The sequence below is a fragment of the Corvus kubaryi genome, unplaced genomic scaffold, assembly GCF_017639235.1.
Source record: "Corvus kubaryi isolate FWS band 111438036 unplaced genomic scaffold, C.kubaryi_AGA036_p1.0 72, whole genome shotgun sequence".
In the NCBI taxonomy this organism is placed as follows: Eukaryota; Metazoa; Chordata; class Aves; order Passeriformes; family Corvidae; genus Corvus; species Corvus kubaryi.
Window position 1 is genome coordinate 5,537,124 of NW_024582060.1, and position 25,721 is coordinate 5,562,844.

General features: G+C 40.4%; 1 protein-coding gene across 19 annotated transcripts in view; it reads left to right on the forward strand.

The window, feature by feature from the left end:
* SOX5 (SRY-box transcription factor 5) overlaps nt 1–25,721 on the forward strand; it is a 609,758-nt gene that overhangs the window by 318,814 nt on the left and 265,223 nt on the right. For 3 of the 19 annotated variants that reach the window (XM_042050089.1, XM_042050090.1, XM_042050107.1), the window contains exon 1: nt 8,925–9,088. The exons of 8 other annotated variants lie outside the window; for them this stretch is intronic. In XM_042050089.1, coding sequence (XP_041906023.1) covers nt 9,051–9,088 — 38 coding nt within the window. In that variant the 5' untranslated portion in view covers nt 8,925–9,050. Of the gene's footprint in view, nt 1–8,923; nt 9,089–13,154; nt 13,178–19,949; nt 20,016–25,721 lie in introns of those variants that run through there. 8 more of the 19 variants (XM_042050104.1, XM_042050105.1, XM_042050109.1 and 5 more) reach the window with 5 other exon arrangements.

The following is a 25,721-nucleotide window of genomic DNA, read 5'->3' on the forward strand; positions in this document are numbered from 1 at the left end:
ATACCAGGAGAAATGCTTGACAGGACTGATCATGTGGGGGCAAATGTTAAAAAGGTAAGTACAAATGTGATTTCATTTCTTGAAAAAGTGTCAAAAGACTATCTTATATCTGATGTGGTGACATTTCACTATTTCTGCATTTTGATGTTGTTCTCTGTATAGCTCAGGCAGTTAACATACAGAAGTCGTCTAATTTATTTTATTTTATTTATTTTATTGGATGGGGGTCAGGCACTTTGTAAATTATGGACTGCATTCTCACTGAATCAAAATATTTAGGTTGCTTGTGTGGTTCAGTCCTTGGCATCATGTCACTAATTACTTTAACACAACTCTGAAATAATGACAAAAATAAAATGAATCAAAAAGAAAGAGAAATTAAACTTTGTACAACAAAACAAAAGCCACATTAGAAACAGAAAATGTTATTGAAAGCAAAAAGTGGGTGACCAAATGTGCAGTCTGGATTCAGTACAATGTTACATGGCAAGAGAAGAGACACTCAGCTCTGGATCTTCTCCAGGCAGAGGAAAATTTATAACATAAATTTTCTTTGATAAACATTCCTGAGAAACTTCTTAGTATTTTTATCTTAACGAATGTTTGTCTGTTTGTCTCAGTCCAGTGTTTTTTGGGTTTTTTTTTTCTGTGTTTTTGGTTTTTTTATATATCTCCTTTCTGATTCTTTTATATTCTGAATATACCTCAGTGGCAACTGTTGAAGATCTGTCTTACAAGCTAATTGGTACTAGAAAGTAGTCAGCCCTGTACCTGGGTTGCATTAGGGTTTTTGAAGGGTGTCCCCAGATATTCTGATTTTCCCCTATTTATGCTTCAGAACTCTGTGGCAGTATTTTCTCTGTTTTTCCCTGTACAAGGTACAGAAGCATTCCCAGGGGCCTTTAGCATTCTACCCTGGCAATGTTTCTAGGCTCTAGCTGTCCCATGTAATGAGAGATGAGAAGCAAGAGTTAAGCCTCCATAGAAATAGCAATAACAAGCCATTGGTCTGCTTTATACCATACTTATGTATTTATTTCTCTGTAATCGTGGCTGAATAGAAGTCTGTGTGCTGAAAGTAGGCATTTAGATTTTTGCTTTTACTCAGAAGTGGAAAATCACTTATAAAACTGCATCAGAGCACCATTAAAATAAATTAAGGGTTATGTATGCTTTTGTAACTTTACAAATGAAACGTAACTCTACATACTCATTGATTGCTGTTCACTGTGTAAGGTGTAAGATGGCAATGTGTTTTATATCTCCTTCCCTTGCATTTAATGTTATTAGAATCATCACCTAATTTACAGCTTAATCTTCACAGTGGCATGTATAACAAGTTAAATATCAATACACTACATTTAAAAAACACTGATTTGTATTAATTTTATCATAGACTGTATACATAATGTAGGGACCTCATGCATGGCACACTAGAAAGGAATACATTTCCAAATTTGTTCTGAATTTGACATTTTGGTATTTCTATTTTTGAAATACTTGCTAGATAGCAGTTACACGAATCCTTACGATTATACAGACTAAAAGGGAATAAAATAGATAAAGAGTTTACAGAATGTAGGAATCTTACCTCTTTTGGTGTTCTTTGTCTAATTGCAACTGCAGTCAAAATTGTAAACTGGTTCAGATAGAGGATATTTCTTACAAAAGACCTAATTCTTCACTGCTCCTCCAGTAAAAAGTGAATAGCAAATGGTAATATTATTTGAAAGAATTTTATATTGCCACTTTTTGTAATCCAATGAAGCAAATAAAATGGAGGGCAACCATGAATTAAACTCTGAGTCATGCACACCTGCAAAGAGTTCAATCTGGTTAGCTCAGGGTGGCTGTAGTTCTGTGCTAAAAGTGTCACAAATTACTGTAATGGCACTACAAGAAAACCACTTCTAGTAAGGAAATCAGACAGTCAATGTATGTGTGGGTGTGGAGAATTTGGATGGCAAACACCAGAGCAAACCTCATGACCACAAGAGGAAGGCTGGAATGCCTTCACAAAACACACAGGACTGAGTGATGTGAACTATTCCAAAACACCCTTGCACTTCTAATTGCATGTTGCTTGATGATCAATGGAAGCAAATCTGTTCGTTTTAAACCCAGTGTCCTTGGTGTACAAGTTAGAGCAGACTAGAGTGGAAAAAGCAGTCAGATTAGAAATACAGAGACAAAATGTGATGACTAACCTTGTTCACAGAATCAGTCAAAAAAAAGAGACAGAATTGTTATTGTGGGAGTGATGAGAATGGGGTGGGATAAGAATTGTGAGAGCCATGAAGAAAGGCCCAATGGGTCAAGTAGGAAGATCTCTATTTTAGTGCACTTGGAATCACGCTCGACAATTATTATCTGCCATTACAAATAGATCAAAGTTGTGGTTTTAGGATACTTGGGCTCAGAAGCTTATGTCTAACTATAGGCAACTTAAGTTGTCTGTTAAGTCTTGATTTCTACCAACCCCTCCTCTGCACAAGCACCAGGGAAAAAGTGAGTAATTTCCCTTTGCTGGGAGTCAGTTCTCTGTATGAAATGGGTTGGGATCACTGTTGCATGCATTTACATGTTCACAGCAGTCATTGGAATGACACTGAGGCAGAATATTCTTGCTGGCATTGTCATTGGAGAGGCTGAAGGTTGGATGGGCACTGATAGTAAACAGACCTGTCAAAGGAATCATCCCTGTGACCAGGTAGGAGGCAGAGCAGGGACAATGTGAGGCTGTGGGCTTCAGTTGGGATGGGATGTTCCACACTAGATAACGACACTGAAAAAAGAACACTGGAGAAAAAAAAAAGACTCGGAGCAACAGGTTCCTATTTTAGTAACATTTTATGTTCAGAACCTTTACAAGGAACTGTAAATTTGAAATCCAGTTAGCTTCTTAAAAAATTTCAAGCACAGTTCCTATCCATGGGTATGTTCTCTATTTTTATGACTATTTTTTTTTAAATGGTCCTGGTTTTGTTTAATTTTTTTTTTCCCTCTGCGCAGACAAAGGATACTAGGACAAACAGTAAAGAGACCCTGTATGTAACTGAAAGTATACTGAAATAATAAAACAATAATAACCCCCAAAATAGAGGGGGCTGGGAGAGTGAGAGACCAACACATGACACAAAATCAGGATTGTGCCATCTCATTAATATTTCTCGGTTTTACAATTAAATTTACTTATTGCTAAAAGAGATATGTAATTTAATTTTATATGTGTTTACATGTACTATTTTAATTTCTAAAAATCCCTACTTATATTATAGTTCGAAAATATATTAATGCTGAGATTCCTTTACCCTGGCTGATTCAGAGGGGACAGGATAAAAGAGGGAATTTCAACCTCCTTTAAAAAAATAAATAGGGACTTTATTGTAATATTCAGAGAAGTTTGAATTTAGATGGAGGTTCAGATTTTTTTTTAAGGGTAGCATCAGTCCTTTTTTTACAGGGAGGGTTGCAGATGGCAGGGCCCTGCTGAAAGTGCAAGTGAATAACTGATAAATGAGGGCTTCCCACTTACAAATGAGATGGTTTTACTTTTCCTTGAAGAAATGCAGTAAATTGAAAAACTCTAAATAGCACAGAAATTTCAGTCCTCCAGACCGCCTTCTCCTTCTCAGATTTTGCTATACTATATTCAGCATTCAGTTTTGCCAACACTGAACATGCCTGATGTGGCATTTACATTCTTTAAAAAAGGCATAGATTAGTTATATTTCTAAGAGTTAACTTCTCCCCTTGACACATGTACTTAATTCCCATTAATGGAAATGGCAGCTAGGCATGCACACTGGAAGGAAAAATCTGTTCCTGAGCATATGATCCAAACTGCATTGTAGCTAAACATTTCCATGCTCTGAAGTAAGCACTCATTATTTGCAAGATATTTTTCATAAAAAATGCATCAACCCTGCTCTGTTCTCCCTCCACTCTCCCATAGTGTGTTCCAAAACACCCTTTCTTAGAAGTCTTACAGATTCATTCTTAATGCTGCAGTTGTTTTGAGTGTGTGTCTAAAAAAGAAAATCCGTTTAGGATCTTCAGAGTTTTGCATATTTTCTGTGAGAATTTTCCAGTAAATCATTCTGTGGAACATCTTACATTGCCTTGGACTTTGTAGGTCTCTATTATTAAAACCTACAGTGGAAACAACAAAACCCAAAAAGCTCTTTTTTTCCCCCCCCCAGAACTTCCTTTGCTTACGGTGCTGCAGTATCTGCCAAAGGCACTAGACTGAAGTGCTATCATTTAAGGATTAAAAAAAAAAAACCTAATTTTTCATTTAAGGTTTTCCTTCTGCCAATATGCTTGTGTAACGACTTGAGGATTCTGCCTGTGCAATATGCCAGAGTTATGTTATTTCTAACTTGAGCTGGGTGGATAATTGATTTTTTGGTTCACCTCTTGAACTGGAGAACCACAATAGCAAAAAAAAAAAAAATCAGTTAAGCACAAAAATTCTTATAGGAGTTTATGATTTCAGTTCTGTCCCCTCATCCAAATGAAAAGAGCTTTTTTTGTTTAGGTTAACCCAGATTGTCCTCTTTTACTGGGACTTCATTGTTTTGGGCACCCCTTAAAGGAAGCAAAACGAGAAATGCAGATTCACTGAAATGCTGGGGGAGTAGTAAGGGGGTTTTCATCTTTCTCATCAGTTAAAGATATTTGAACTTGTATCTGAATTCTCAGTTTGAGAAGAAAGAATCGACAGCATTGAATGTGGATGCTGGAGTTTGCAACTATGACCCACTCAGTAAAAAGGGGCGCCAGAGCTTCCTATTACTAGTCAAAAGTTTCAGAACAAGATAAAATTTCTTATGTTAAAAACTGGACAGTTGCATCTTATGTACATTTTCTTCTTTATTAGTGGTTATTTATCCAAATTTCTCAGTTTTTCCACTTTCTGATATGCTAGCAGCCTTTGTGACATGTCCTGGCAATTTCTAAAAAGCAAGTCTAAAAGTTAATATGAAATGATTTTTAGAAAGGTTTCAAGATTTCCTCAAACCACTTAACTTGCTTTTTCTCCATCTTGCAATTGCAGTTGAACTTACTACAAGACCATAATTTTATCAGAAAGTCTATACTTAATTGTCTATATTCCAATAATATATATATAATCCTTATAATCCAGTATAGTACAAGGATACCGTAATACAATATTACTACGACAGCAACAGTAAGGTTTTTTTTCCTCCTCTTTGGACACCACTCTATGACTGGGGGGACCCAGTCATCTGGGAGAGGAAGCTCAGTAGTTGTAGAAAACATAAAATGAAGGTAGTGGGGAAGAAGGTACTTGAGCACAAAATTTATTGGTGTAAGAGTAATTGTAAACTAGGTTAAGTAAAAGAAGAGTTCATGTCAGAATCATTCAGGGGAGAGATCTCTATTTTCTTCCTTTCTTCCATTTCTTCTCCCCTTCTCAGCTCTCCCTTTTTGCTCAGTTATCTTAGTTTTTTGTCCCACATTTTATTTTTCGTTTTTCCCTCCTTTTAATATGATTCTTTCTCCTTCTTCCTAGTCTAGCCCATGTCTTCTTCTGTAATTCCTGACGTTGATGGTGGTTGCTCTGGTTTATAATCATATTAGCTGAGAGCCAGCAAACCAGGAGCCCCAGTGTGCTAGGCCTAATACCAGCTGGGGTGGTGGTGGTGGGGGGGGTATGTGATCATTGTCCTGAAAAAGCTCAAACAGGAAATGATATTGGAAGGGGTAAATACATATGAACAGACAAAGGAAGGACATGGTAGAAGAAGGGCAGTTGTGGAGTGGAGCTGAGTTGGATAAAGGTTAGAGCTGAATGGAGCTAACATGCAGTCAAAATATAGTATTCCTGTTCTACCCAAATGGTTGAGATTTAGACTTCTTTTAATAAAAGGTGTCTTAATTTTCTTCCAGATGTGGCTTCTGTGTAGCTTCACTCTGTAAACTTCTTCCTAGGCCAAGCGTGAGGAAATAGGGAAAGCAAAGCAAGAGCTGGGACAGAAGGAACAGCATTTATGGATGGGCAGTGGTGAATCAAGAGGAAAATGAAACACCAAGAAAAGGGGCCCTACAGAATGTGAATACAGAAATGAAGCATGTTTTAAACAAAACAGTAAATGTAAAAAAATCATGCCTCTGTGGGGAAAAAAAGGTCAAATATATATATATATATGTTTCAGCAGCATAAGGGCTGTTGTTGACTGCAAGGCACGTGGGATCTTTGTTTCTCATCCTTTTGCTGGAGTTGACTAACTGTGTCAGCTTGGACAAGCTACTAAGCCTGCCTGCATCTCAGTTTCCTTATTTGAGGACAAATTCTCTTACTAAGTAGCCTCCTACTCCACACAGAGATTTGCTGATTTGAATGGAGCCCCTGCAGAGTGAGATACTTTTCAATACAAATAAAGTTTTGGAATCGGCCCTAATTATATTTATTACCTGCAGAGGAGTAATGTGAGACTTAACATGGTTTGAGACCCTCAGATGAAAGAAAAAGTATTTGGAATTGTTCTTTTTAATCATCAGCTGGCTTTTCAAAGTCTAATTCACGGCTGTCCTAAAATGGATAGCTACTAAATAACAAATGAAAAATCCTTGTACATATTAACTAGGTTTGTCAGGCTCCCATGAATGGACCTCTGTGGAAAATATGATTTGCTGGGGGCTACCAAAGGAAGTTGGTTTACCCTGCCCCACAGTGAGGAGCCATTAGATCTCCCTCATGCCAGAAGTTGACAGATTTGTGTGCGGCTCAGCTCGGAGCGCCGTGGTGGTGGAAGGCAGGCTGGAGGCTGCCTTTGCAGATCCTCCTTTACAAACCATAACAACGACGGCACCTTCGCAAACTTGGCTGCAGTGTTTTGTTCCGTGGTTGGGTCGGGTGCTCCTCAGTGATGATGCGCAGAAGTTGCGAGTGGGTTTGCTCCTCGTGATTAAAGTGATAAGCCCAGACTTCCAGCTGATAATGCCTTTATACCAACACTGGACTGACTGGCCTCTGCGTGAGCCTGCTGGTTTCTAGCACATGCACTGAGAGTGAAAAGCAGCAAATTAAATAGTGTAGCTGTTGGATATTAAAAATAACAAGATTTTCTATTTGGCGTTTTTCTTAAGCCAGTGGGCATGAAAATGTTGAAAGTTTTATGGATGCTCTGTGAAAATATGAGTATATATTTCAAAAAGTAAACTTGCTATGTCCGTGCCACTGGGAGGCAGGGATGAGAGGGGGGGCAAAGGACCTAATCAAACTGTTGTGGGGTCAAAACCACGTGGGTTTTAAAGGCCCTTAATGTTGTCCAGCTGCAGATTAAGGGGGGGGGGGGGCAACGGGGGGGGAGAGAGAGAGAGAGAATAATTAGGGCAGGGCAATTGGAAAGAATGGAGTATAGATACGTGGTTCTGTGTGGGTGTGTATGCACGTGTATGTGAAAGAACAGGGAGCCCAATTTTTTTCTCTTTTTTTCTTTCCCCTCCCTCCCCTTACTGCGAGTTCAGTGCCAGGCCGGACACGGGCCGCGCAGACTATTGAGGCATTGTGCGCTCCGCTTCCAGAGTAGCCCCCGGCTAATCCCCGCGGCTCGGACGGGAATTTCCCCGCGGCGTGCTCCCGGGCACTGCCCCCTCTCCCCGCCGGGGCGGGCTCGGGAGCAGCCCTTCCCGCCGGAGCGGAGCGGGATGCGGGTATCCCCGAAGCGGGATGCGGGGGCTGCCGGCGCCTCTGTCCCCGCGTGTCCAAGGCCCGTTACCTGCTTGCCTTCCTCGCTTGCCAGATTTTTATCTGGATAATTGGAAGTGCGGCGGAGGCTGCGCTCCGCCAGCCAGCCGAGGCTCTACAGCCGCGCGTCGTCCACCTTGTTATCAGGGGTTGTCTGGGCAGGGGAAATGAGAGGGAGCCACGACCGAGGGACTTCTATTGCTCGCCCGGAGAGTGGGGGAAAAAAAAGGGGGGGTGTGATTAAGTAGAAAACGAGAAAAGCTCTAACAGACGAACGGAAAGTTTATTTTTGTTGTTGTTTGAACATCCGTGTGTGTGCGTTCGTGTGCGCGCCCGCTGCTTTGGCATGTGGCTACCTTTTCCCTTGCACACAACAGGGCTGTTTGATGGAGTTTGGAGCTGAGGAAACTTTGGGTTTGTTGCCAGGACGGTTCGCAGCACTTTGTGGAAAGCAAGAGCTAACAGTGAGACCGACAGAGTGAGTGACAAGTTGTTTACAGGTTTCCTTGAAGGGGCCTCTGCTATATTTCAATCTGTCAAAGTTGCTTTTCTTCCCTCAGAACAATGCCTGATTGTTGTGCGGGGTGTGTGGTGGGGTTTTTTTTTTTGGTTTTTTTTTTTTTTGTTTTTTTTTTTTTTTGGTGGGTTGTTTTTTTTTTTTCCCCTACCCAAAGAGAGAGAGAAGGAGGGAGAGAGAAAGCGAGAGACCGGGAAGGGTGGGGGGAAAGGAATGAAAATTTTTCGGAGCACAAATGCCTTTGGTAACATTTTTATGTGTCTTATATCTTCTCCCCTATTTCAACTCCGAGAGTTGATAACTGTTTCAATTTAATCAATCTGCTCTTGTTTTATCTTCTGTCTCCACTGATCTTCCTCAGCGCAGGGGATTTGCTCCTGGTTTGCCGGTTTAGGTGGATTGTCAGACTGCTTTTTGTTTTTTCCCCCTCCTCCTCCCCCCCCCCCCGGCCCCTCCCTCTCCCCCTCCACGTTTTTTTAGGACATTGAAGGAGTTGACTTTTCCCGTTTGGCGGCGGCGGGCGAGCAGAATTAAAAGGAAAGGACAGGCCCCCGGAGGTCGCGCAGCGCGGCGGGGGGAGCTGCGCGATCATCCTGCTGCGAGCGCGCTGCCCCTTTAAGAGACTGGTCAAGGAGTCCTCGCTCAGAGCGAGCGAGCCGGGAGGGAGGGAGGGAGAGGGAGTGAGCGAGTGAGCGAGCGAGCGAGCGAGAGAGAGAGAAAATCAATCGGTTTAGAAGGTTTGGACTCACTTGACAGGTTCAGTTGGAGGCGACCATAGGTGGCTGCTGTGACAAAGGGAAATTGTGCTTTTCCAGCATGCTAACTGACCCTGATTTACCTCAGGAGTTTGAAAGGTGAGTCGAGTTGTTGGGGCGGGGGTGTGTGTATGTGTGTGGGGGTGTCTCTTCCCTTTTTTTTTTTTTTTTTGTTCTGTTTCGTGGTTTGTTTGTTGGTGTAGTATTATTTTTATTTATTTATTTTTTAATCTATCCGAGCACGTCTGTTCGCGCGCGTGTGCACGGATGGGCAGCGGGCACACGGACACGCGGGGACGGGCGCGCAACTCCGGCGCTCGGCGGCAGGAGGCCGGGGAGATGCTCCCCCCGCGGTACCTCGGCTTCTCCAGCGCCGTGTCAGTGACCGGGGTGGCGGGCGCCGCCAAGCCCCTGGCCCCCGGGCTGTGCGCCCGCGGCGCGCAGCTTTGTTCCGCGGCCGCAGAGGCTGCCGTGCCCTCCTTCTGCACACTCTCCCCTACCCCACCGGCCCGCCGAGCCACCTTCCTGGGCAGAGCCTCCCCGCTCCTGCCCGGGGACTCCCCGGGAAGCGGTCAGAGGATGCCCGGTGGCGGCCAGGCGGGGGGTTCAACTTCCAACCTCAGGCTCCCGTCAAACTTGGGAAGGCGCTCTCCGAGCACATGACCTTTTGTTGATCTAGCAGGAGCTATTATTTTTAGGCAAGTTAACATCCCAGCCTTCCGTCAGGAGAACATCTTTCTGCCTGAGGAGAGAGGGAAAAAAGCAAACAGAAAAAGAAAGGAAAAAAGTGAAACTCTTGCCTCCCAAGTTTTAGCCGTCGCCTCTCTCGCGGAGTGTCAAGAGCGGGGTCTGGGTATGACGAGCGGGCTGCGGGTATGACGTAGATGTGCCCGTCTCCCCCTGCCCGAAGCAGGAGCCTTCCCTGCTTGGAATTAAGTTTTTGCTGTCACTGGTGACGGCTTGTGACCTCCGAGAGTTTAGTCCTTATTTCATATGATTTGGCTCTCCTAAGAGGTTTGGAAGTGTTTTCTCAGGCGCTTGTGCATACGTCCATTGATGGTCCCGCATCCCTCCCCTCCGGCTTCTTTTTTAAAGGTTATTAATAGCCCCTTGTGCGGCTGCAGTAAACAACCCAAACTTTCATTTCTAAGCAGTAAATGAAAGAATGCCAGGATGCGCGTTACTGAGGTTTTTCTCATCTTCGTGAAAGCTACCTCCTGTATAAACATTTGGTTGTATCTGACTATGCAATACAAGCTAGGTGCTAGACCAGCTGGTTAAAAATATGCTAAGTCAAGCTGTTCATCGTTCAAACCTACTGAATTTGATAGTAAAGGCACAGAAAAGAAGGCAAGATAAAAACATTTTAAGTGGGCTGAGGAACACTCATGGAAAGGAAGGACAGGAAAGAACACTTGAATTAAAAGATCAGAGAAAATTAAAATTTGGAAATGCAGAAAAGACCTGTTTTAACACTTTTCAATCCTTGTTCTGAAACTAGAACACTTCCTTAGTAGAAAGTCAAATTGGCTTGGTTGCTCTACTCCAAGGTTGTCTTTAATGCAATTAATTTTCCAGACTTACTTGGAATACTTGGCGTTTTCCTTTGGTTTGTTATCATTACAATAATAGAACAAAATTGGTTTTGTTCATGTGCACTGTATTAACTTAGTTCAACTACCTGAGGAAACTGTTACTGTTTCTGATGTCAAATTTGATCTGGCAACATGATCATGTATTTGTCTTTTTCATACAATCGATAGATTCAAGTATTTCATGTGCTTCACTAAGATTATACGTAGAAATTTATAAGCAAGCAGTTTCGATTATTCTTTGAACTTTGTGATGAACACAATGCTTGTAAACTCTCTGAAGCAGAATGAAGTCCTTTCATTTTCCTGCTGGGGGACTTTTTTTTTTAGCTGAAGTCTCTCTACATTATAAATATAGATACTTATATAAATTTTATATATAAAAAAATCATTTGGGGCAAGCATCATCCTTAGAATGAGCTTCTCTACTCTCTTGTTTTTTTTGTTTTTTTGTTTTTTTTTTGCCCCAGGCATATGTTTCATTTTCAGAGATCCCAGCTTTATTCTTGTAAACATTCTAGTTAAATAATCAATACGCTGCTCTCCTTTTGCCATGCGGATAATAGCAAACAGTAGAAATGGGAAGCAATAAAAATGAACCTCAGGACATGCAATTTTTTTGAAAAATTTTTTTTAAACAATTTTCCCTCTGCAGTTGGAATTGGGGATACAGACCAGTATCTTTGTTAATCATTACCATTTGTTTACATTGTGTGTGTTTGACTATAGTTACACGCACATACACAGACCCAGACGCTGTCCATGTAATACATGTCTGTTTGTCAGGGAACAGCCACGAGGACACACTTTCTTGCACAGAGATCCTCAGTCACACAAATACCTGCAGAGTTGATGTGTGTGTGTGTATGCACGATGCACAGATCATTGTTTTTTAGATGTTTATGGCAGGTTCTTTTCTTGGATTCTCAGTTAACACAGTTCTTGGATCACATCTCTGCAGTCGCTTGGGGTCCAGCATGTCACATCTGCATGTCCCACTTCACTTCTGTTACTATTATCCATCTCCCACTATTCCTTTTTAAACTTGAATAGCAAATGACAAGGAAGTAAAGATTTGTCAGGCAAAGTTGGTTGCAGCTCAGATCTCAGAGCATCTGTATGTCTCTCAGGAGGTTGTTCCTCTTTCCCCGGTGTTTTTCCCGTGATGTTTCAGTGTATCTCTGTAAACTGCAAACACTTCAGAAACTTTCAGTCACCCCAGCTGAAGAGAGCTGAATTCAGGGGACTGCTCTTCTGTGTCTGTGACCATTAGCAGGGGGAATTTACAGTACACACTTAGAATGAAAATGATCCTCAGTATGAGATGAATAAACATTCATTAATTCATTCAGCATCACTGGTAAATTGCAGTAGGTTTTGTGAATTAACATGTATAATTAATTACCGTGCAAAAAACGTGAGGGTTTTTGTCCTTTCCTGAGAAGTTCCTTGCATGCCTTTATTTCTGTTTGTGGTGGTTCAGCCGCTTGATTGAGAGGAGCATCAGAATACGTACGGTGAGGGGGATGATGTTTGCGGCAATGTTGTAGAAATTATAGCTGGAATCCACTCCATGTGTTACACAGAGAAAGGGTAACTTCTGGGATGTACTGTGTGAGCGCCTGTGGCACTCTGAATTGGCTCTAAAGGTCTTGAAAATAATAAGTCTTTTGTTGTTTGATTTCTCTCTCTCTTTTTTTTTTTTAAGTTGGGTCATTATACTTAAATATAACAAGTCTGGCCACAATAGAAAGTAAGTTTACTTCACTGAGGAAAAGGTAGAGACATTGTGGCCGGAACCATCGCGGACAGCTGGGAAATTTACAGAATGATAAAAACTCAGAAATGCCCAACATAAAGTTTTAATGTCTTAATAAAATCTGATTAATGAAAAATAGATAAGTGACTGTTTAACAATATCCCTAGTGTATGGAATGTTCTTAAACCCAAATTAATTACTGCATATTTACATTTCTCTGTAGACTGAGAGCGAGGCTATGCTAGGCATCCGGACAGAGTGACATCCTTTCTCTTTTTCATTGTTTCCTTTACTTTTTTCGTTCTTAATTTTAACATGCCAGTTCAAGGTAAAGTGGTATGTAGTGCTTGTAGAAGAAGGAAGGATAGGTTAGTGCCTCCATAGGAAAAAAAGGCAGAGCTAGAAAAGACAAAAGGCGTAGATTGGAGTAGTGGGGATGGGGAGAGTAGAACAAGTTCAGCCTTTGCAGGCACCGGTAGTGAGCTCTCGGAACGCTCTCTGTTCTAGTGAATAGCTTGTAGAAAGGAAGGGCTCAAGGATGTAAAGCAAGCCTCTGCTGGGAGGAAAAAAATATACTTAGCTGCTTCACTGCTGCACTGCACGAGTCATTTTAGACTCCCACTGAATTTATTTTGGGGTTGTACCAACACTGTCAAATGGAGAAGTCATTTTCTTAAAAGGAAACTTTGCGTATTCCTAAGTGCTTTTCTTAGCTAAAGTTACCCTAAAAGCTTTATTCTGCTGCATTTGCTGAGAATTTTGGAGAAAGAATAATACCTTTCTATTACTCGGCTTGCTCAGAATGATGTTCCACTCTCCTAAAATCTACCTGTAGAAGTAAGAGTGATTATTCTTTCATTTAAAAGATTGCTTTACTATCGGGCTGAATAGCTTTTAACTTCATTGAGACATTTTGAGAAAAGGACTTCATTGCTTACGTTTGTGGTTCTAGGGGTCTGGGATTTGAAGAATAAATAGAGTGCCAGTGTAAAGCTGCAGATGCTGGTATTTCACAGTGATAAAAATTAACAGAGTTTTTTTCTCTGAGATAAGTCCAAAGGGATTAATGTATTTGTAGACTATTCATTAATGTCCTGCATGCACTAATTTAATTTGTTGTTCTTATGCTTGGCTAGGAAGAAGTTGACTGTTACAGATTACAGATTTTAATGAACATCTCAGTAATTTACCAGTTGCTGAAATTGTGAACTAGTCTTGGAAGGCGAAAGCCCAAATGAGAGAGCTGATGAGTGACACACCAGCCTGCACAATTCGACTGTTGTATTCATTGCATTTGAATCAAATTGGGAGTTTGGCATTACTAATTCTGGGTGGCTGGCTCATCATATGCATTCAAGGAGTTAATTAACACACACACAAACACATACACAGTCTCCCACCAAGCATCTTGTGGTGTTTATGTGCATAATGTGTTTGATTGGTACCTTTACATGGGCAAGGAATTGTTTTTCCTTCTCTTTCTGTCCAGAGATCTTAAATATATAAGTAGTTTACAAAATATTTACTACTTCTCAGGGAGCTTTAACAAGCATTTATGGCTTTATCATTTAGGAGGCACAGAGTATCTGGTTGAGTTACTTAAACATGAAGCTCCCTCATAGGATAGGAATATCTGTCTGTGCAATGTGATATGTCTGTAGGTGTATAAAAAACACTTTAAACAATATTTATAGAGGAAAAAGAGTGTCTCCTCCCAAGGTACAGTAACAGTTTCTTCACATGCTTTTCATACTAGACTTGAAATACAGGGTAACTTCATGTTTGTGTGAGATACCTGTGCCTTCACAACTGTTGCAGAAGTCAGTCTGACATCCTCTTGACTTTCTATTTTATTGTATTTTATTAATTTCTTGTTCAGGCCTGGTTATAGCATAATTAACTCATAAGTGGAAGGGGAAAAACATGTTGACATGTTCTACCTGTACACACTGGAAATATTCAATGGCTGTGAATTCTGTTACTGTAGTCAAGAGAAAAGAAGTGCTCACAGCAATTAATTCATAGCTGTAGTGCCTCTCTGATGATGGCAAGGAGTTGGTTGTTTAACGAGTAGCATCCTTAAAAGCAAAGAGTTTTTCCCTCTTAAAGTTTCTATGGATTTTTATCGAATGTGGAAAACGTGTGAAGTCTCCTTCCTACAAAAGGTAAAATTATGTTGTGTATGGGTATGTTAAAACCCACAATGCTACAAAGTAAGCAAATCGCTGTCATATTACTGAATTACCTAAACCAGAACTTCTGGAACTTTTGAAATGGGCTGTTTTTCTCTGGAGCTTTGGGCTGGCTCTGGCCAGTGGGCGAGGGCGAGCGGTCGTGGGGATTTATTGACGGCGTTTGTCCCATTGCCATCTCCTCCCACAGCCCCTTTGTCGAAACACCACCACCATAAAGTTTTCACCCACACCTTTGCCAAGGGTGATGGTGTTGTCCCAGTTCTCCCATACCCTCCAGAGGGGCTGCATTGCTTCAAGTGGCCTTGCCCATGCTGTGGCTGGGCACCAGGGGTGCTGCGGGGAGTTCAATGTGCTGTAGCCTCTGCTCGAGAGACACTGCTTGTTGTCTCCACGGTGAGCCCAGCTATGCCAGCTGGGAAGCCAGGAGTCTCCAAAAGTTGTTCCTGAGCCCACATGTCCTTGTGACAGTGTGGAAGTTCTGTGCACAGTAGTTGTTGGGAGACAGCAAATTTAGACAAGGTTCTGGAAGAATTTTGGTGAGCGAGCGCTGCTTGCAGGGGCCATGGGACTTGAAAAGAATGTGAGAAGTGAATGGAAATTGTGAGGTATACAGTAGTAATTCAGAGAAGCTGCCTGTCTTTTTAGGATAGGTGCAAAATTAATTTATTTAATTGTTTTAAACAGAGTAAGAAGGAAATGTTGAATTCCATTTGCTAGAATTATCAGATGTTAGTATGAAGTTCAGGTGTTTCCCATGGTATTGGGGGAGCTGTTTGTTTTGAAAGGAATTGGCAAACATTTTCCAGCGTCCTGGTTTTGATCTGGCTTGGCACTTCTCTTCAACTCGTCCTTTTGTCACCTCGTTTAAAGAAAAAAAAAATTCCCACATGATGATATTATTTTTGACTTGTGGAGCTCAGAGTTGAAGTGAAAATGAGGAAAAGCTTGCAGCTGGCTTTGGAAGTTTGAAATGGTGTTGACCTTGTTTCCCTTAAAAGTATTGTGGGATTAATCAGGTAACATTTCTCGATTCTCAAATTGTATTTATATTTTGTTATTTTTGAAATTTATTTTTAGTATTCCGAATTTCCTTTTCATACTTACAGTTTTTAAAGACCAAGTATTGAAATTCATATCGGCATATGCTTTTTGAGATTTATAATAATTTTATTTTGCTTTGCTATGCACTTCTGGTTTTGTGTTTTCTCAAGTTCATATAGACTGTCTTAAATTTTTTGGGTTTTGTTTTTTTTCTATGATGTGGGTGTCTGACTGCTATTTGATCTAAACATGCCATAAAATGTTGCCTTAGTGCTAATTTTTCTTTGTGATTGTATTATAGTCTTATTACTAATTTGTTTCTGTTGTAATATAATTCTGTTACTTTTGGGGGCAAAAATATAAGCAGAATGAGTGGGTATTTAATTTTCTTCTGTGAATACTCAAAATTTTTTTTAGTGGTGAGGAACTTGTGAGAGAGGTATGTGCTATTTTTGCAGTTAAGAGCATTGTCTACATCTAGTGTTCTTCATGGACCTTTGTAGCTCTAGAGAGAAAAGACCTAGGAATGTAGCTCATGTAAGGAGAAACCCATACAGTTTGTCATCCTCTTAATTTCTTTGGTGCTGCGCTTAATTTTTTAAGAATGTGAGAATGAAGAAACTGACCCAAGTTTCATCGATTGATCTCAGAGGTTGGGCATGGCCAAAGTTAATGTATCTGACAGCGAGCTGGACTTACTCGCCATTGGCAGCTCAATAGCTTGCAGAAGACCAAAAGTAAAGAAAATATTAGTGGTTCAAAACAATTTTTAATGCTGTTATTCCTTTTTTTTTTTTTTTTTACCATAGTTACGTGAAAATATTTCACCCAAAATTTTTTTGCCATTTACAACAGCGAGCCTCCCAAAATCTCAGGAGTGTGTGCACCCGTCTGCACAGATCTGTTTGTGTTTGCCCTCTGTGGTTTGGAATGTCTCTCTGCTAGGGTGCATTAAGAGACTGCACTTCAGTAGAATGTGGTGAAGCTAAAATTCATCACAGTCTGAAAGACCAAAGTGTGTCTCTGCGCACCATTTTTATAATTTGGAAGTACTCCTTGATTTAAGAGAGAGAATGCTTAATGAAGGGCAAGAAGCATAGGGCCTCCTCTCACCTTTAGGGGTGGCCTGCCTGAGTTAGGACTAAAGCATTTCAGCGGAGCTTTGTGCTGGGAGGGAGCCGTAGTTCTGAGTGCTCTATTAGACTGCAGAGAAGTCTTCTGTTTCCAGATAAATTCCCTTAGCGTCCTCATTACATTCACTTTGTAAAACAAGACTGAAAACATTTTCTCCTAAGGTTTAGTCAGGTTTCTGTTCATAGGGTTTTGTCCCTAAATTTTGATACCGTGGCCTCACCGGGGCAGAGGCTTTTTTGGATAGAAATGAGATGTGTGGGAAGGTGATGGTTGGTAAGGGCGGAGGGAAGGATGTTCTTACCCGTTTGGCATGTCTATTAACAAACTGGGTCATTTTGCTGTGTTGTATTTACATGACTTGTTCTTGTGCTGGTGTGAAATGTGAATCACCAAAACATGATGATTATTTAAAAAAAAAATAGGCTAAATGAAACATAACTGAAATAGAACTGAAAGGCTAAATGGAATCAAGTGAAAACAGAACATGCAACATTATTCTTTTGGTACAGTTTCCTTCTGCAGTTGCTGAGTAAAGCCAAATAGTTCTTTTTTCCATGTCTGTTAAAAATATCTAGGCTTTTGAATTCAAATATAACAGGGATACAGAAAATACATTTCTCTCTTCAGGTTCAGGATTTGATTTGTCTTTTGCTCCTGGGTTTTGGACACTGAAGTAGAAATTTATGGTGTGTTTTAAAGAAGGCTGCTGGTTCTCATCTTTGTCAAAAGCCCATGAACATAGAGCTGATTCTGGTTTTGCAACTGAGATCAGAATTTGGCAGAATTTCTCAGTGGAAGGCTCTCCTCCTTTGCTTATGTTTTGTAAGTTCTGCTCACATTTGCTGTTCTTGCCTAAAGTGTGAAATTGTGCAACTCGGGAATGCACATTAGGTGTTTGCATGAAATACCAGGCAAAGTATAGGGATAGTGCTGTGCCACTCTCAAGTATGCCGTGCATCTCTTCCTAGATAATCTTCATGTGTATTAGTGTCATTGATTTAGTGTGTTTTTGTAGAGTGCAAGCATCCTGAATCAGGACCCCATTATGCTTGTCACTGTACAAACACAAAAAAAAGAAGGTTTCTTTCCATTCCACAGAGCAGCCTTTGTGCTTAGAGCTTAGAGTACTATAAATGTGCCTTTGTATGGGGAAAATTCAGAAACAGGGAGTAGGTAAGAGATCCCTAGCATGGTTCATGAATGAGATTTCAGTCCTGAAGCCATGCTTAACAATTTATAAATTGAGCAATATATGTGTATGTGTATTCTCTCTCTGTATTTTTTCCAGATGCATGTATGTAGAAGTTGCTTTACTGTTACTGATTTTATTAATAATAGATTTATACTTCCTATAAAGTCTTTTGATTAGGAATTCAGAGCATTTGGTAAGCATTGATATACAAATCATGAAGATTTCTGTGCTTTTTAGATTGAAAAGCAAGATTAGCCTCAACCTATAGATGAGTAAACTGAGGAATGCTGTCACAAAATCTTTTGCATGTGCGGGTTTAAAAAGTGGAGACACTGACTGCTAGACCTGTTTTTTAGCCTGAAGACACCCTCCTTTTCCTTCTTGAGATCCTAAGAACTGCAAATTATAGACTTCTCTCTATCTAATTATAATTTCTAAAGGTCTCATTCTAGCAAGATGAACTATAGTATTCAAATCACTTAAGTATGTAAAATAGGGACTATGGAGTATAATTAATAATATAAATTAAAGAAATATTTGCAGCCACAGTTGTATTGTTGAGGGCTGGGAGGGAATACTGTCTGTAGACCCTCCAGTTACCTGTGTGTGCTTCTAAACTAACTCCTTACCTGGGGCAAGTTTGGATAACTGGAGTCTGGCAGCAGCACCTGCTGTGTTTAAGCAGTAATTTGGGAAACTGTGTGTGCTACTAACAGGTAAACTTTGGTCCTGTAGAGCAGTTAACATCTTGAGCCATATGTACCAGAGTTGTCACAGGTTTTATAACCTAAGGACCAGGCATGAGGGGAATCCAGGAAAAAATTGTTCACATGGAGAGTATTAATGTGAGGAACAGACTCCACTGCAAGCAGCAATGTAGGCAGCCACAGTGAGCAAACCAACCAACCAGCCTAAAAGCAAAAAACTGTGCTGCAGAACACAAACTGCACTGTGATTCCTACCCAAATGTGTGACATTTGCTTTTTAAATGAGATCCAAAATGAAGGAAATTATACAGGGTTGTTAAAAGGGAGGAATTATTTTCTTATTCACGTTAAAAGTAATTCTAATCCATTTTAGTGGGTTTTTTTTCTTGTTTCCAACTGCACACTCAGTAAGAGTAGAGCTGAAATGCTGAGGTCAGCAGGTAGCTTTAGATCTAGGCTGTGTGTTGCATCCTTTACTACACACTGTTGGGAAAATGGGTATAAACTGAAGTAGTCCTGGGTGGGTTTGACCTCTGTTGTCTATGAATATCATGACTGAGCTGTTAAGTTATTTTCTTTGATAAGCTTTTTAAGAGGGACATTACTTTCAAGATAATGGATTATGATCAGGCCAGTTCCATAGTGTTTCTGTAGTAGTTATTCAGCAGTGTGTTCACAAAGACCTATTTTGTGATAGGGCCAGTCAAGGCATCCTTTAAAAAAGTACCCATTCATTCTGAGTGTTTGGACTAAGGAGCACTGGAGTTCAGTGTCAGGTCCTAAAAATGTCGGCCTAATTAATTAACGTCCTGCTCAACTCTATGAAGAAGGCTGGTATTCTTCACCCCAGTACGCCACGATGGCATGAAATGGTGACTCATGAGGAGATCACTGAGCAGAATCCTGACTTTCCTTAATCTGCAGCAAACTTCCATGGGTTGCAATGCCGCCAGAGTTTCTAAAGCCTCAGGAGGGATTTCTGCAGGCTTCAGCAAATCTGGGGATTTCGGAAGTTCCATGTTGGTGTGCTTTGACAACAGGTTAACTATCTTTTTCTCCTAAACAACATGCATGCTTCGCAGATTAGAATGATCTGAATGGCCGCGTGATGAAAATGTACCTGAATTATGCCAGAGCTAACATCTGGACCTTAGCGGACTTGGCACTGCGCACAAAATCAATCTTGGTTTTGAAACTGTGTGTTTCCTGAGGCACTAATTCCCAGTTGTGGCCACCAAGGCCTATAGAAAGACCGCTGCACAAAAATGCCTTCTTCCAAATATACATTTGTTTGATAACCCCAGTTTTCAAAAGTGTGACCTCTGTTAATTTGTCACCAGGCAAATTATTGTCACCTGTTCACTGATTCCATGAGAAGCCCAGGCAGACAGCAGAGCCCCATGCTGGTAAGCATTTCTGGTTTTGCTGTTTGTGGTAATAAGCAACCCGCTTACACTGAGGTACCTGCAACTGACACAACCGGCCATGAGTTGTCCAGTGTAGCAGGAGCAGGTTCATCTTGTCTGGAACTGATTCCTCTAGAGCAGCTGAGCCTATCTTATATTTTCTTTTTAAACAAGCTAAATGGTTATCAGATAAGTTAGACAAAGTCTTTCTCTTAAAATGATCTACAGAATTTCCTGCTCAATGTTTCTTAGGAAGATGAAAACAAGATGAATATAGTTTCTGCTGTTTTATTTGGGTAGAGTTTGACGTGGAAGCCTGTATTTTTAAAAGCTGCTGTAAACACTTAAAGCAAACAGAATATTATTTTAAAAAGAAGATAAATACAATAGCTTTTTACATACACGTGTAGTCTATTGAAAGGCCATCCAAAGCACTGATACCAATTTAATAAGATGATCTTTTGCCTTAATTATACATCTGGGAGGTATTAGCTGAACATTTTGTGGAGAACTGTGAATACCTTAGTTGCCAGTTGTCTAAAGTGCAGCTAATGATTGCTTCAGTGCCAGTGTTTTGATGGCTAGAACCTAGGCCTGAATATGAATACAAAGAACTCCATCTAAAAAAAACCGCGTGTGCACACACGCTTTTTATACAAAACAGATTTCAACCATCTGCTTGGCACTTAGCTTTGCAACTATAGGCTCTGATATGAAAGGGAGCACTGTCCATATTATGAAGAGTATCACTTTTGTTGGCACCTTAGAAAAATCCCAGTGTTTTAGAAAGCTTGTTTGTCCAGTGGTTTTCTTCAGGGGAATAATGAAAACAACACCCTTAGCCAAAATGTTGTGCCTTCCATCGTTTCTCTGATGGCAGCATCTCCCTTACCCTTGCAAAAGATATTTTGTAGTGAGGAAAAGTTTCTGTTCTGCACCTCAGCATTTCCAAGTGTATCAGAGGAGTTTAGATGAGTGGCCCTTGGAACTGACACCCCAGATGGTTTATGACACAAAGCACTGTTTGCTTAGGAATACGTTGTATAGCAGAGTCTGTTGCCCAAGCACTGCAGAGCGTGTAAAATCAGCATGGAAGTTAATGGACCAAAAGCTCTTCTGAATTTAACACTTTCCCATTTGATCTTGAATTTACAGCTTCAAATCAGGACCACGGTCTTCCTTTAGTGGTGCGGTGGTGGAAAGTAAAGTTGATACCATAAAGTACAGGCATATAATACAATCATTTTGATCCAATCTGTTTAAAGGTTGAGAATGAATGAGACTGACTACAACCATTGGTAAAACCCTATTTAGGAAATAGATAGCTATATTTAAAAAAATTTGAAAGAGAGGCGATTTGGGTGTGTGGGACTTTGGTACTCTGACCAGTTCATATTTTACCCTTAAGTTAAGCAGAGGAAAATTCACCATACAAGAAAAATAAATAATCTGTGGAGCTTTTACTCTTTGTTAGCAATTGTCCTTAAAATATGCAGGACAAAACAGTTATTCTTTCCTTTTCTTCTTTGAAAGGACTTGGTAGTATTTTCCCTTAGGTGCATGTTTGGAAAAAGATGGCAAAAATGCAACCTCCTGTGTGTAACAAAGCCTCTGTGTTTGGCCATCCAGTTAGTGCTGTGTCACATTAGTCCTGCATTGTTAACACCTTTGGACAGGGCTAAAGGTTCCTTGCTGCTGCGTCTAGGTAGCTGCTTATGTCAGTTCATAATGCTTCTGGATGCTTTCCTCAGTAAATGCACTTTGATTTATAAGTAGGCCTGGATTGTTTGCTTCCAAGATGTCAGGAGGGTGAATAAAAGGACCGATTGATACTTACATTCTCATTTTATAAAAATTTCATTTTCTGTATGTTACGTCGTCTCAAGAAAGTGCTGCTTTAAACTATTACATTTTATTAGCCTGACTGGCTTTTTGTGGAGAAGATCTGAGATGCTGAAAGACAGATAAAGTTGGATTTCTATGGATAAAATGATGATAATATTGGAAACTTAAAAGCTTCTGCATAGTTTTAGTTGAATCATGGACAGCAAAAATCTGACTCTTTTAAAAAAATGTATGTGAAATAAGCCTTAACAGTATTAATGTTTTCAGTCCCAGCAAGAAAATAGGCTTGCAACCCTCTATATTATTCCCATCCATTCTCTTCTTCAGCTGTTTCCCTTTCACATTCTCCCCACATGCAGTCAGACTTGCTTTCTACATTTTTATGAGGAGTCTTGTTATTCTCCCAGGTAGGGATTAAAACAATAAACCTGTTAAGCTAAAGGAAATTCTGAGGCCCTTTAAATGATGATCCAGATGGAAAGAAAGCCAGTTTTCCCACCACGGTGTCACCATGCCTCCCTATAGCAACTCTACTGGAGCTACTTAACCATCTGATTAATGAAGCAGTTCTTCATATTGCATGTTATAAAATGGGTTTCTTCAGGAGTGGGAAATAGCAGCCTATCTGCCGTTGAGCATTAATGATTGCACAAGAATAAGCTCCTGTATTCAGGGATGGGGGAGAAGGAACTCCGTAAAAAAAACCAGTTTTGAGTGAATTCATAATGAGACCTTTGCTGTTCAGCCTTCGTGTTCTTTGAAATTTTAGAGGGGAAAGTTTTCTTGACCAATGTCAACAATTTGGTAATTTTTGTTGCTTCCCCTCCTCCCTTTAGGTAATATAGTCGTATTTATTGTCAGTTTATTTTCTGTAGATTCCTCCAGTCCTCTGCGGTTGGGAGGGAATTCTGGAGCGAGTGCATGGCAAGGTAAATTAGAGATGGCAGTTGGTGGTGTGGGTGTAAGGGTTGGGAAAAGGAGGAGGCAGAGGGTATGAGAATGCAGCTACAGTTTTTAAACAACTTGCCAATTGTCCCCCGTTTTATTAAAATGGCAGCTTTTTAAGTGAGATCCCTGAACTATTTAATTTGATTTACACTGTTAAGACTAAGTTCCCTCATGCTCTAAATGCGAGATGAACAAATATCTTGATCTCTCCATTCTTTTTTTTCTTCTTTTTAATTTCCTCTTTCTTTTGTTTCCACCACTAAAATTCTGGTTGTGTCTCTTTCTGGTCTCTTAGTGTTGGTTTTAAGGAAACTGCTGCATTCTATCACCCATCCCACTAAGTTTAGCCATCCAACCTATGGAAAGCTTGAGATGGAGAGAGGATGGTTTACAGAGGAGGATGCTCCTGGTATGTCTGTGATTTTCACTGAGTTTGTGTTACCATCAGGTTACAGTTGCATCTGCATTAAATATGGGTGCACATGAGCAGGTTCAAAGGTTGGACTTCAACTCTCTTTGTGGCTTATATTTTCATAATCCCAAATAAAATGAGGTTTGCAATACGTAGGTATCAAGTGGCAATGGAGTATCAGCCTGCCAGTGTCTTTGACTGTGTAGGTCCAGTGTACGAGGGAAGGTGAGGTCAGGCACACGTCAGTGCAGAACTTTGGAAATCCCTTGAAGCCTTACATGCTACTTGTTCCTTCGAGGAGGCCCTAGGTAGATACAGATTTGAAAGTCTCCTGCATTTCAAAGGCTACATAACATCTGTACTTTAAAAGATTCTGATGTCATATTTAACACTGAAAGCAGGAGGAAAGGATGAGCGTGTGTGTAGAAAGAGTACATGATTTTTGTAAAGAAATAAAAAATTGTTTGGGAAAGCATTGTATGTGAGCCAGCAAGTACAAAGCATTTGGGAGTCCTTTTAGAATTTTGGGGTACTTCTAAGTGTTTTTAATCATTTGGCTCATGCATCCAATCTCTTTGGAAATATACTGCTTCCATGGGTGTTTTGGGGAAAAACAAGAGGTCGTTTTTCTCTCTCCTTATTTTTATATGTATGAAACATGAAAGTGAGTGCCTGAAATAAATTGTTTGACATTTTTAGACCCTAAATCGGGTAGAGTTCAATAAAGTAAGACGAGCGCATTGTAACTGAGAACTGTTGTGCAGATGACTTGTTTTTCCTTTGAGATGAAAATAACCCAGCTGAATAGGAGGCTCTGTGTAGCACCAATGGGGGGGGGGGGGGGGGCGATCTTTTTTTGTGTTTTTTAATTTTAAAAACACTTAGGGAGAGTAACAGGTAAAAGTTCCATTGCACCAGGTGCCTGTGTCAGTCCAGTTTTCAGCTCTTATGGACAGTTTTAGAGAAGAGAAGAAGGACTGAGTAAGTCCAGAGAGCAGTGTTAGCTCCCACCTCCAAAGCTTTTATTACTGGCTCTTCAGCAGCTCCGGGTAGTGGGAACATCCCGGGAAGTTTGTTCTTCCTCTCCCTTTGCAATATCGTGGTGTGAATAAACAGAGGCTGTGCTTGTCACTCGGCCTCCTTGCACAAACCTCACATTCATGTGCGATTGTGAGGCTCTGTCCAGCTCCCACTGAAAACAATTGTGAGGCTCTCATTGACTTCACTTGGGTGTTGGATTGGGCCCATTAGACGGGAAGAAAATAAAGTGGAAGTGTTGTTAATGATGCCTATTGATGCTTTTCCTGGCACAAAGTACTGCAGATAATTGTTTTTAGATGAAATGCAGTTGCATCTAAGTATTACATTTATTAGCTTTTCAAAGGAGGGATAACCAAACTGGACATATGGGGTATTTGAAGTGTGATTGTGTGAGACTAAGATAATTTCAGGAGAATAGCTTAAATCGCAGGATATGTGTGATGCCCTTTGTATACAAGATGTGGGATTGGGAATTTATTTTGCATGCACTGGTTCTCACTGAGAAAGAACCCAGAATACAAATATATAGTCATATTTAGAATATATGAGGAGTGCAGCCTCGCTGCTGTAGACTTCAAGACCTGTTAATCAGGCCTGATAGTGATGTGATCTCTGGAAATACTTGAGTTAAGTAGGTTTAATCCTTATTAACAGTAAGTTGCTTGAAACCGTTTTGGGTAAAGTCTGGGAAGGAATATAGTAGATTGAACACACAGATAAAGGCCAGCCCTTTATCTGTTAGGCTTTGAGTGACTTTGATTCCTTTGAAGTTCTGTAGGTTTTGGACTTGTTAAAGCATCAGGCCATGAGCAAAAGAATTTTCAACTCATCTTCAAATTTTTCTGCTGTAATTTTCAGTGTCATTTTCACATTAAAATGGGGCACTACTTACATTTCTGGTATAATTTAGGTGTTTCCCCAGCCCTCACCATGACTTGGTTAAGACAAGCGAGACAGGAAGATTAAACAGTCTGTTTTTCTTAAATCTTATTCTGGAGTGTTTGGGTTAAATGATGTATACAGTTTCTCCAGGTTTTGGAATGTTTCCTGTTGAATTCAGTGTGATTTAACTGTGAATGACTGTGATCCAGAGCCTCTTCATAACGCAGAGATAGGAGAGGACAGTGCTTGTTTCAGTGCTTTCTTCTCATCTATCGTGGGGGTGGAGGGAAGAAATGAAGTGGCAGGGCTTTTGTCGCTACTGTTTTTTGGAAATGTGTTCAAAGAACTATTTTGGAAGATGATGGTGAGGTTGTTCCTACTATTTGCGCTGCATTGCCGAAACATTGTGCTCTTGTATGAGGTAATAGATGTGGTTTGTGGCGATACTATGAAAACATTGGTTTGTTATGATGATTGCAGAAAAAATCCCAACTACATGGTAACGTATTTGTAATATTTTATTGAAGTGAAACATGGAAAATACAGCATAGCTTGGAGTGCCCTTGGAATGATTTAAT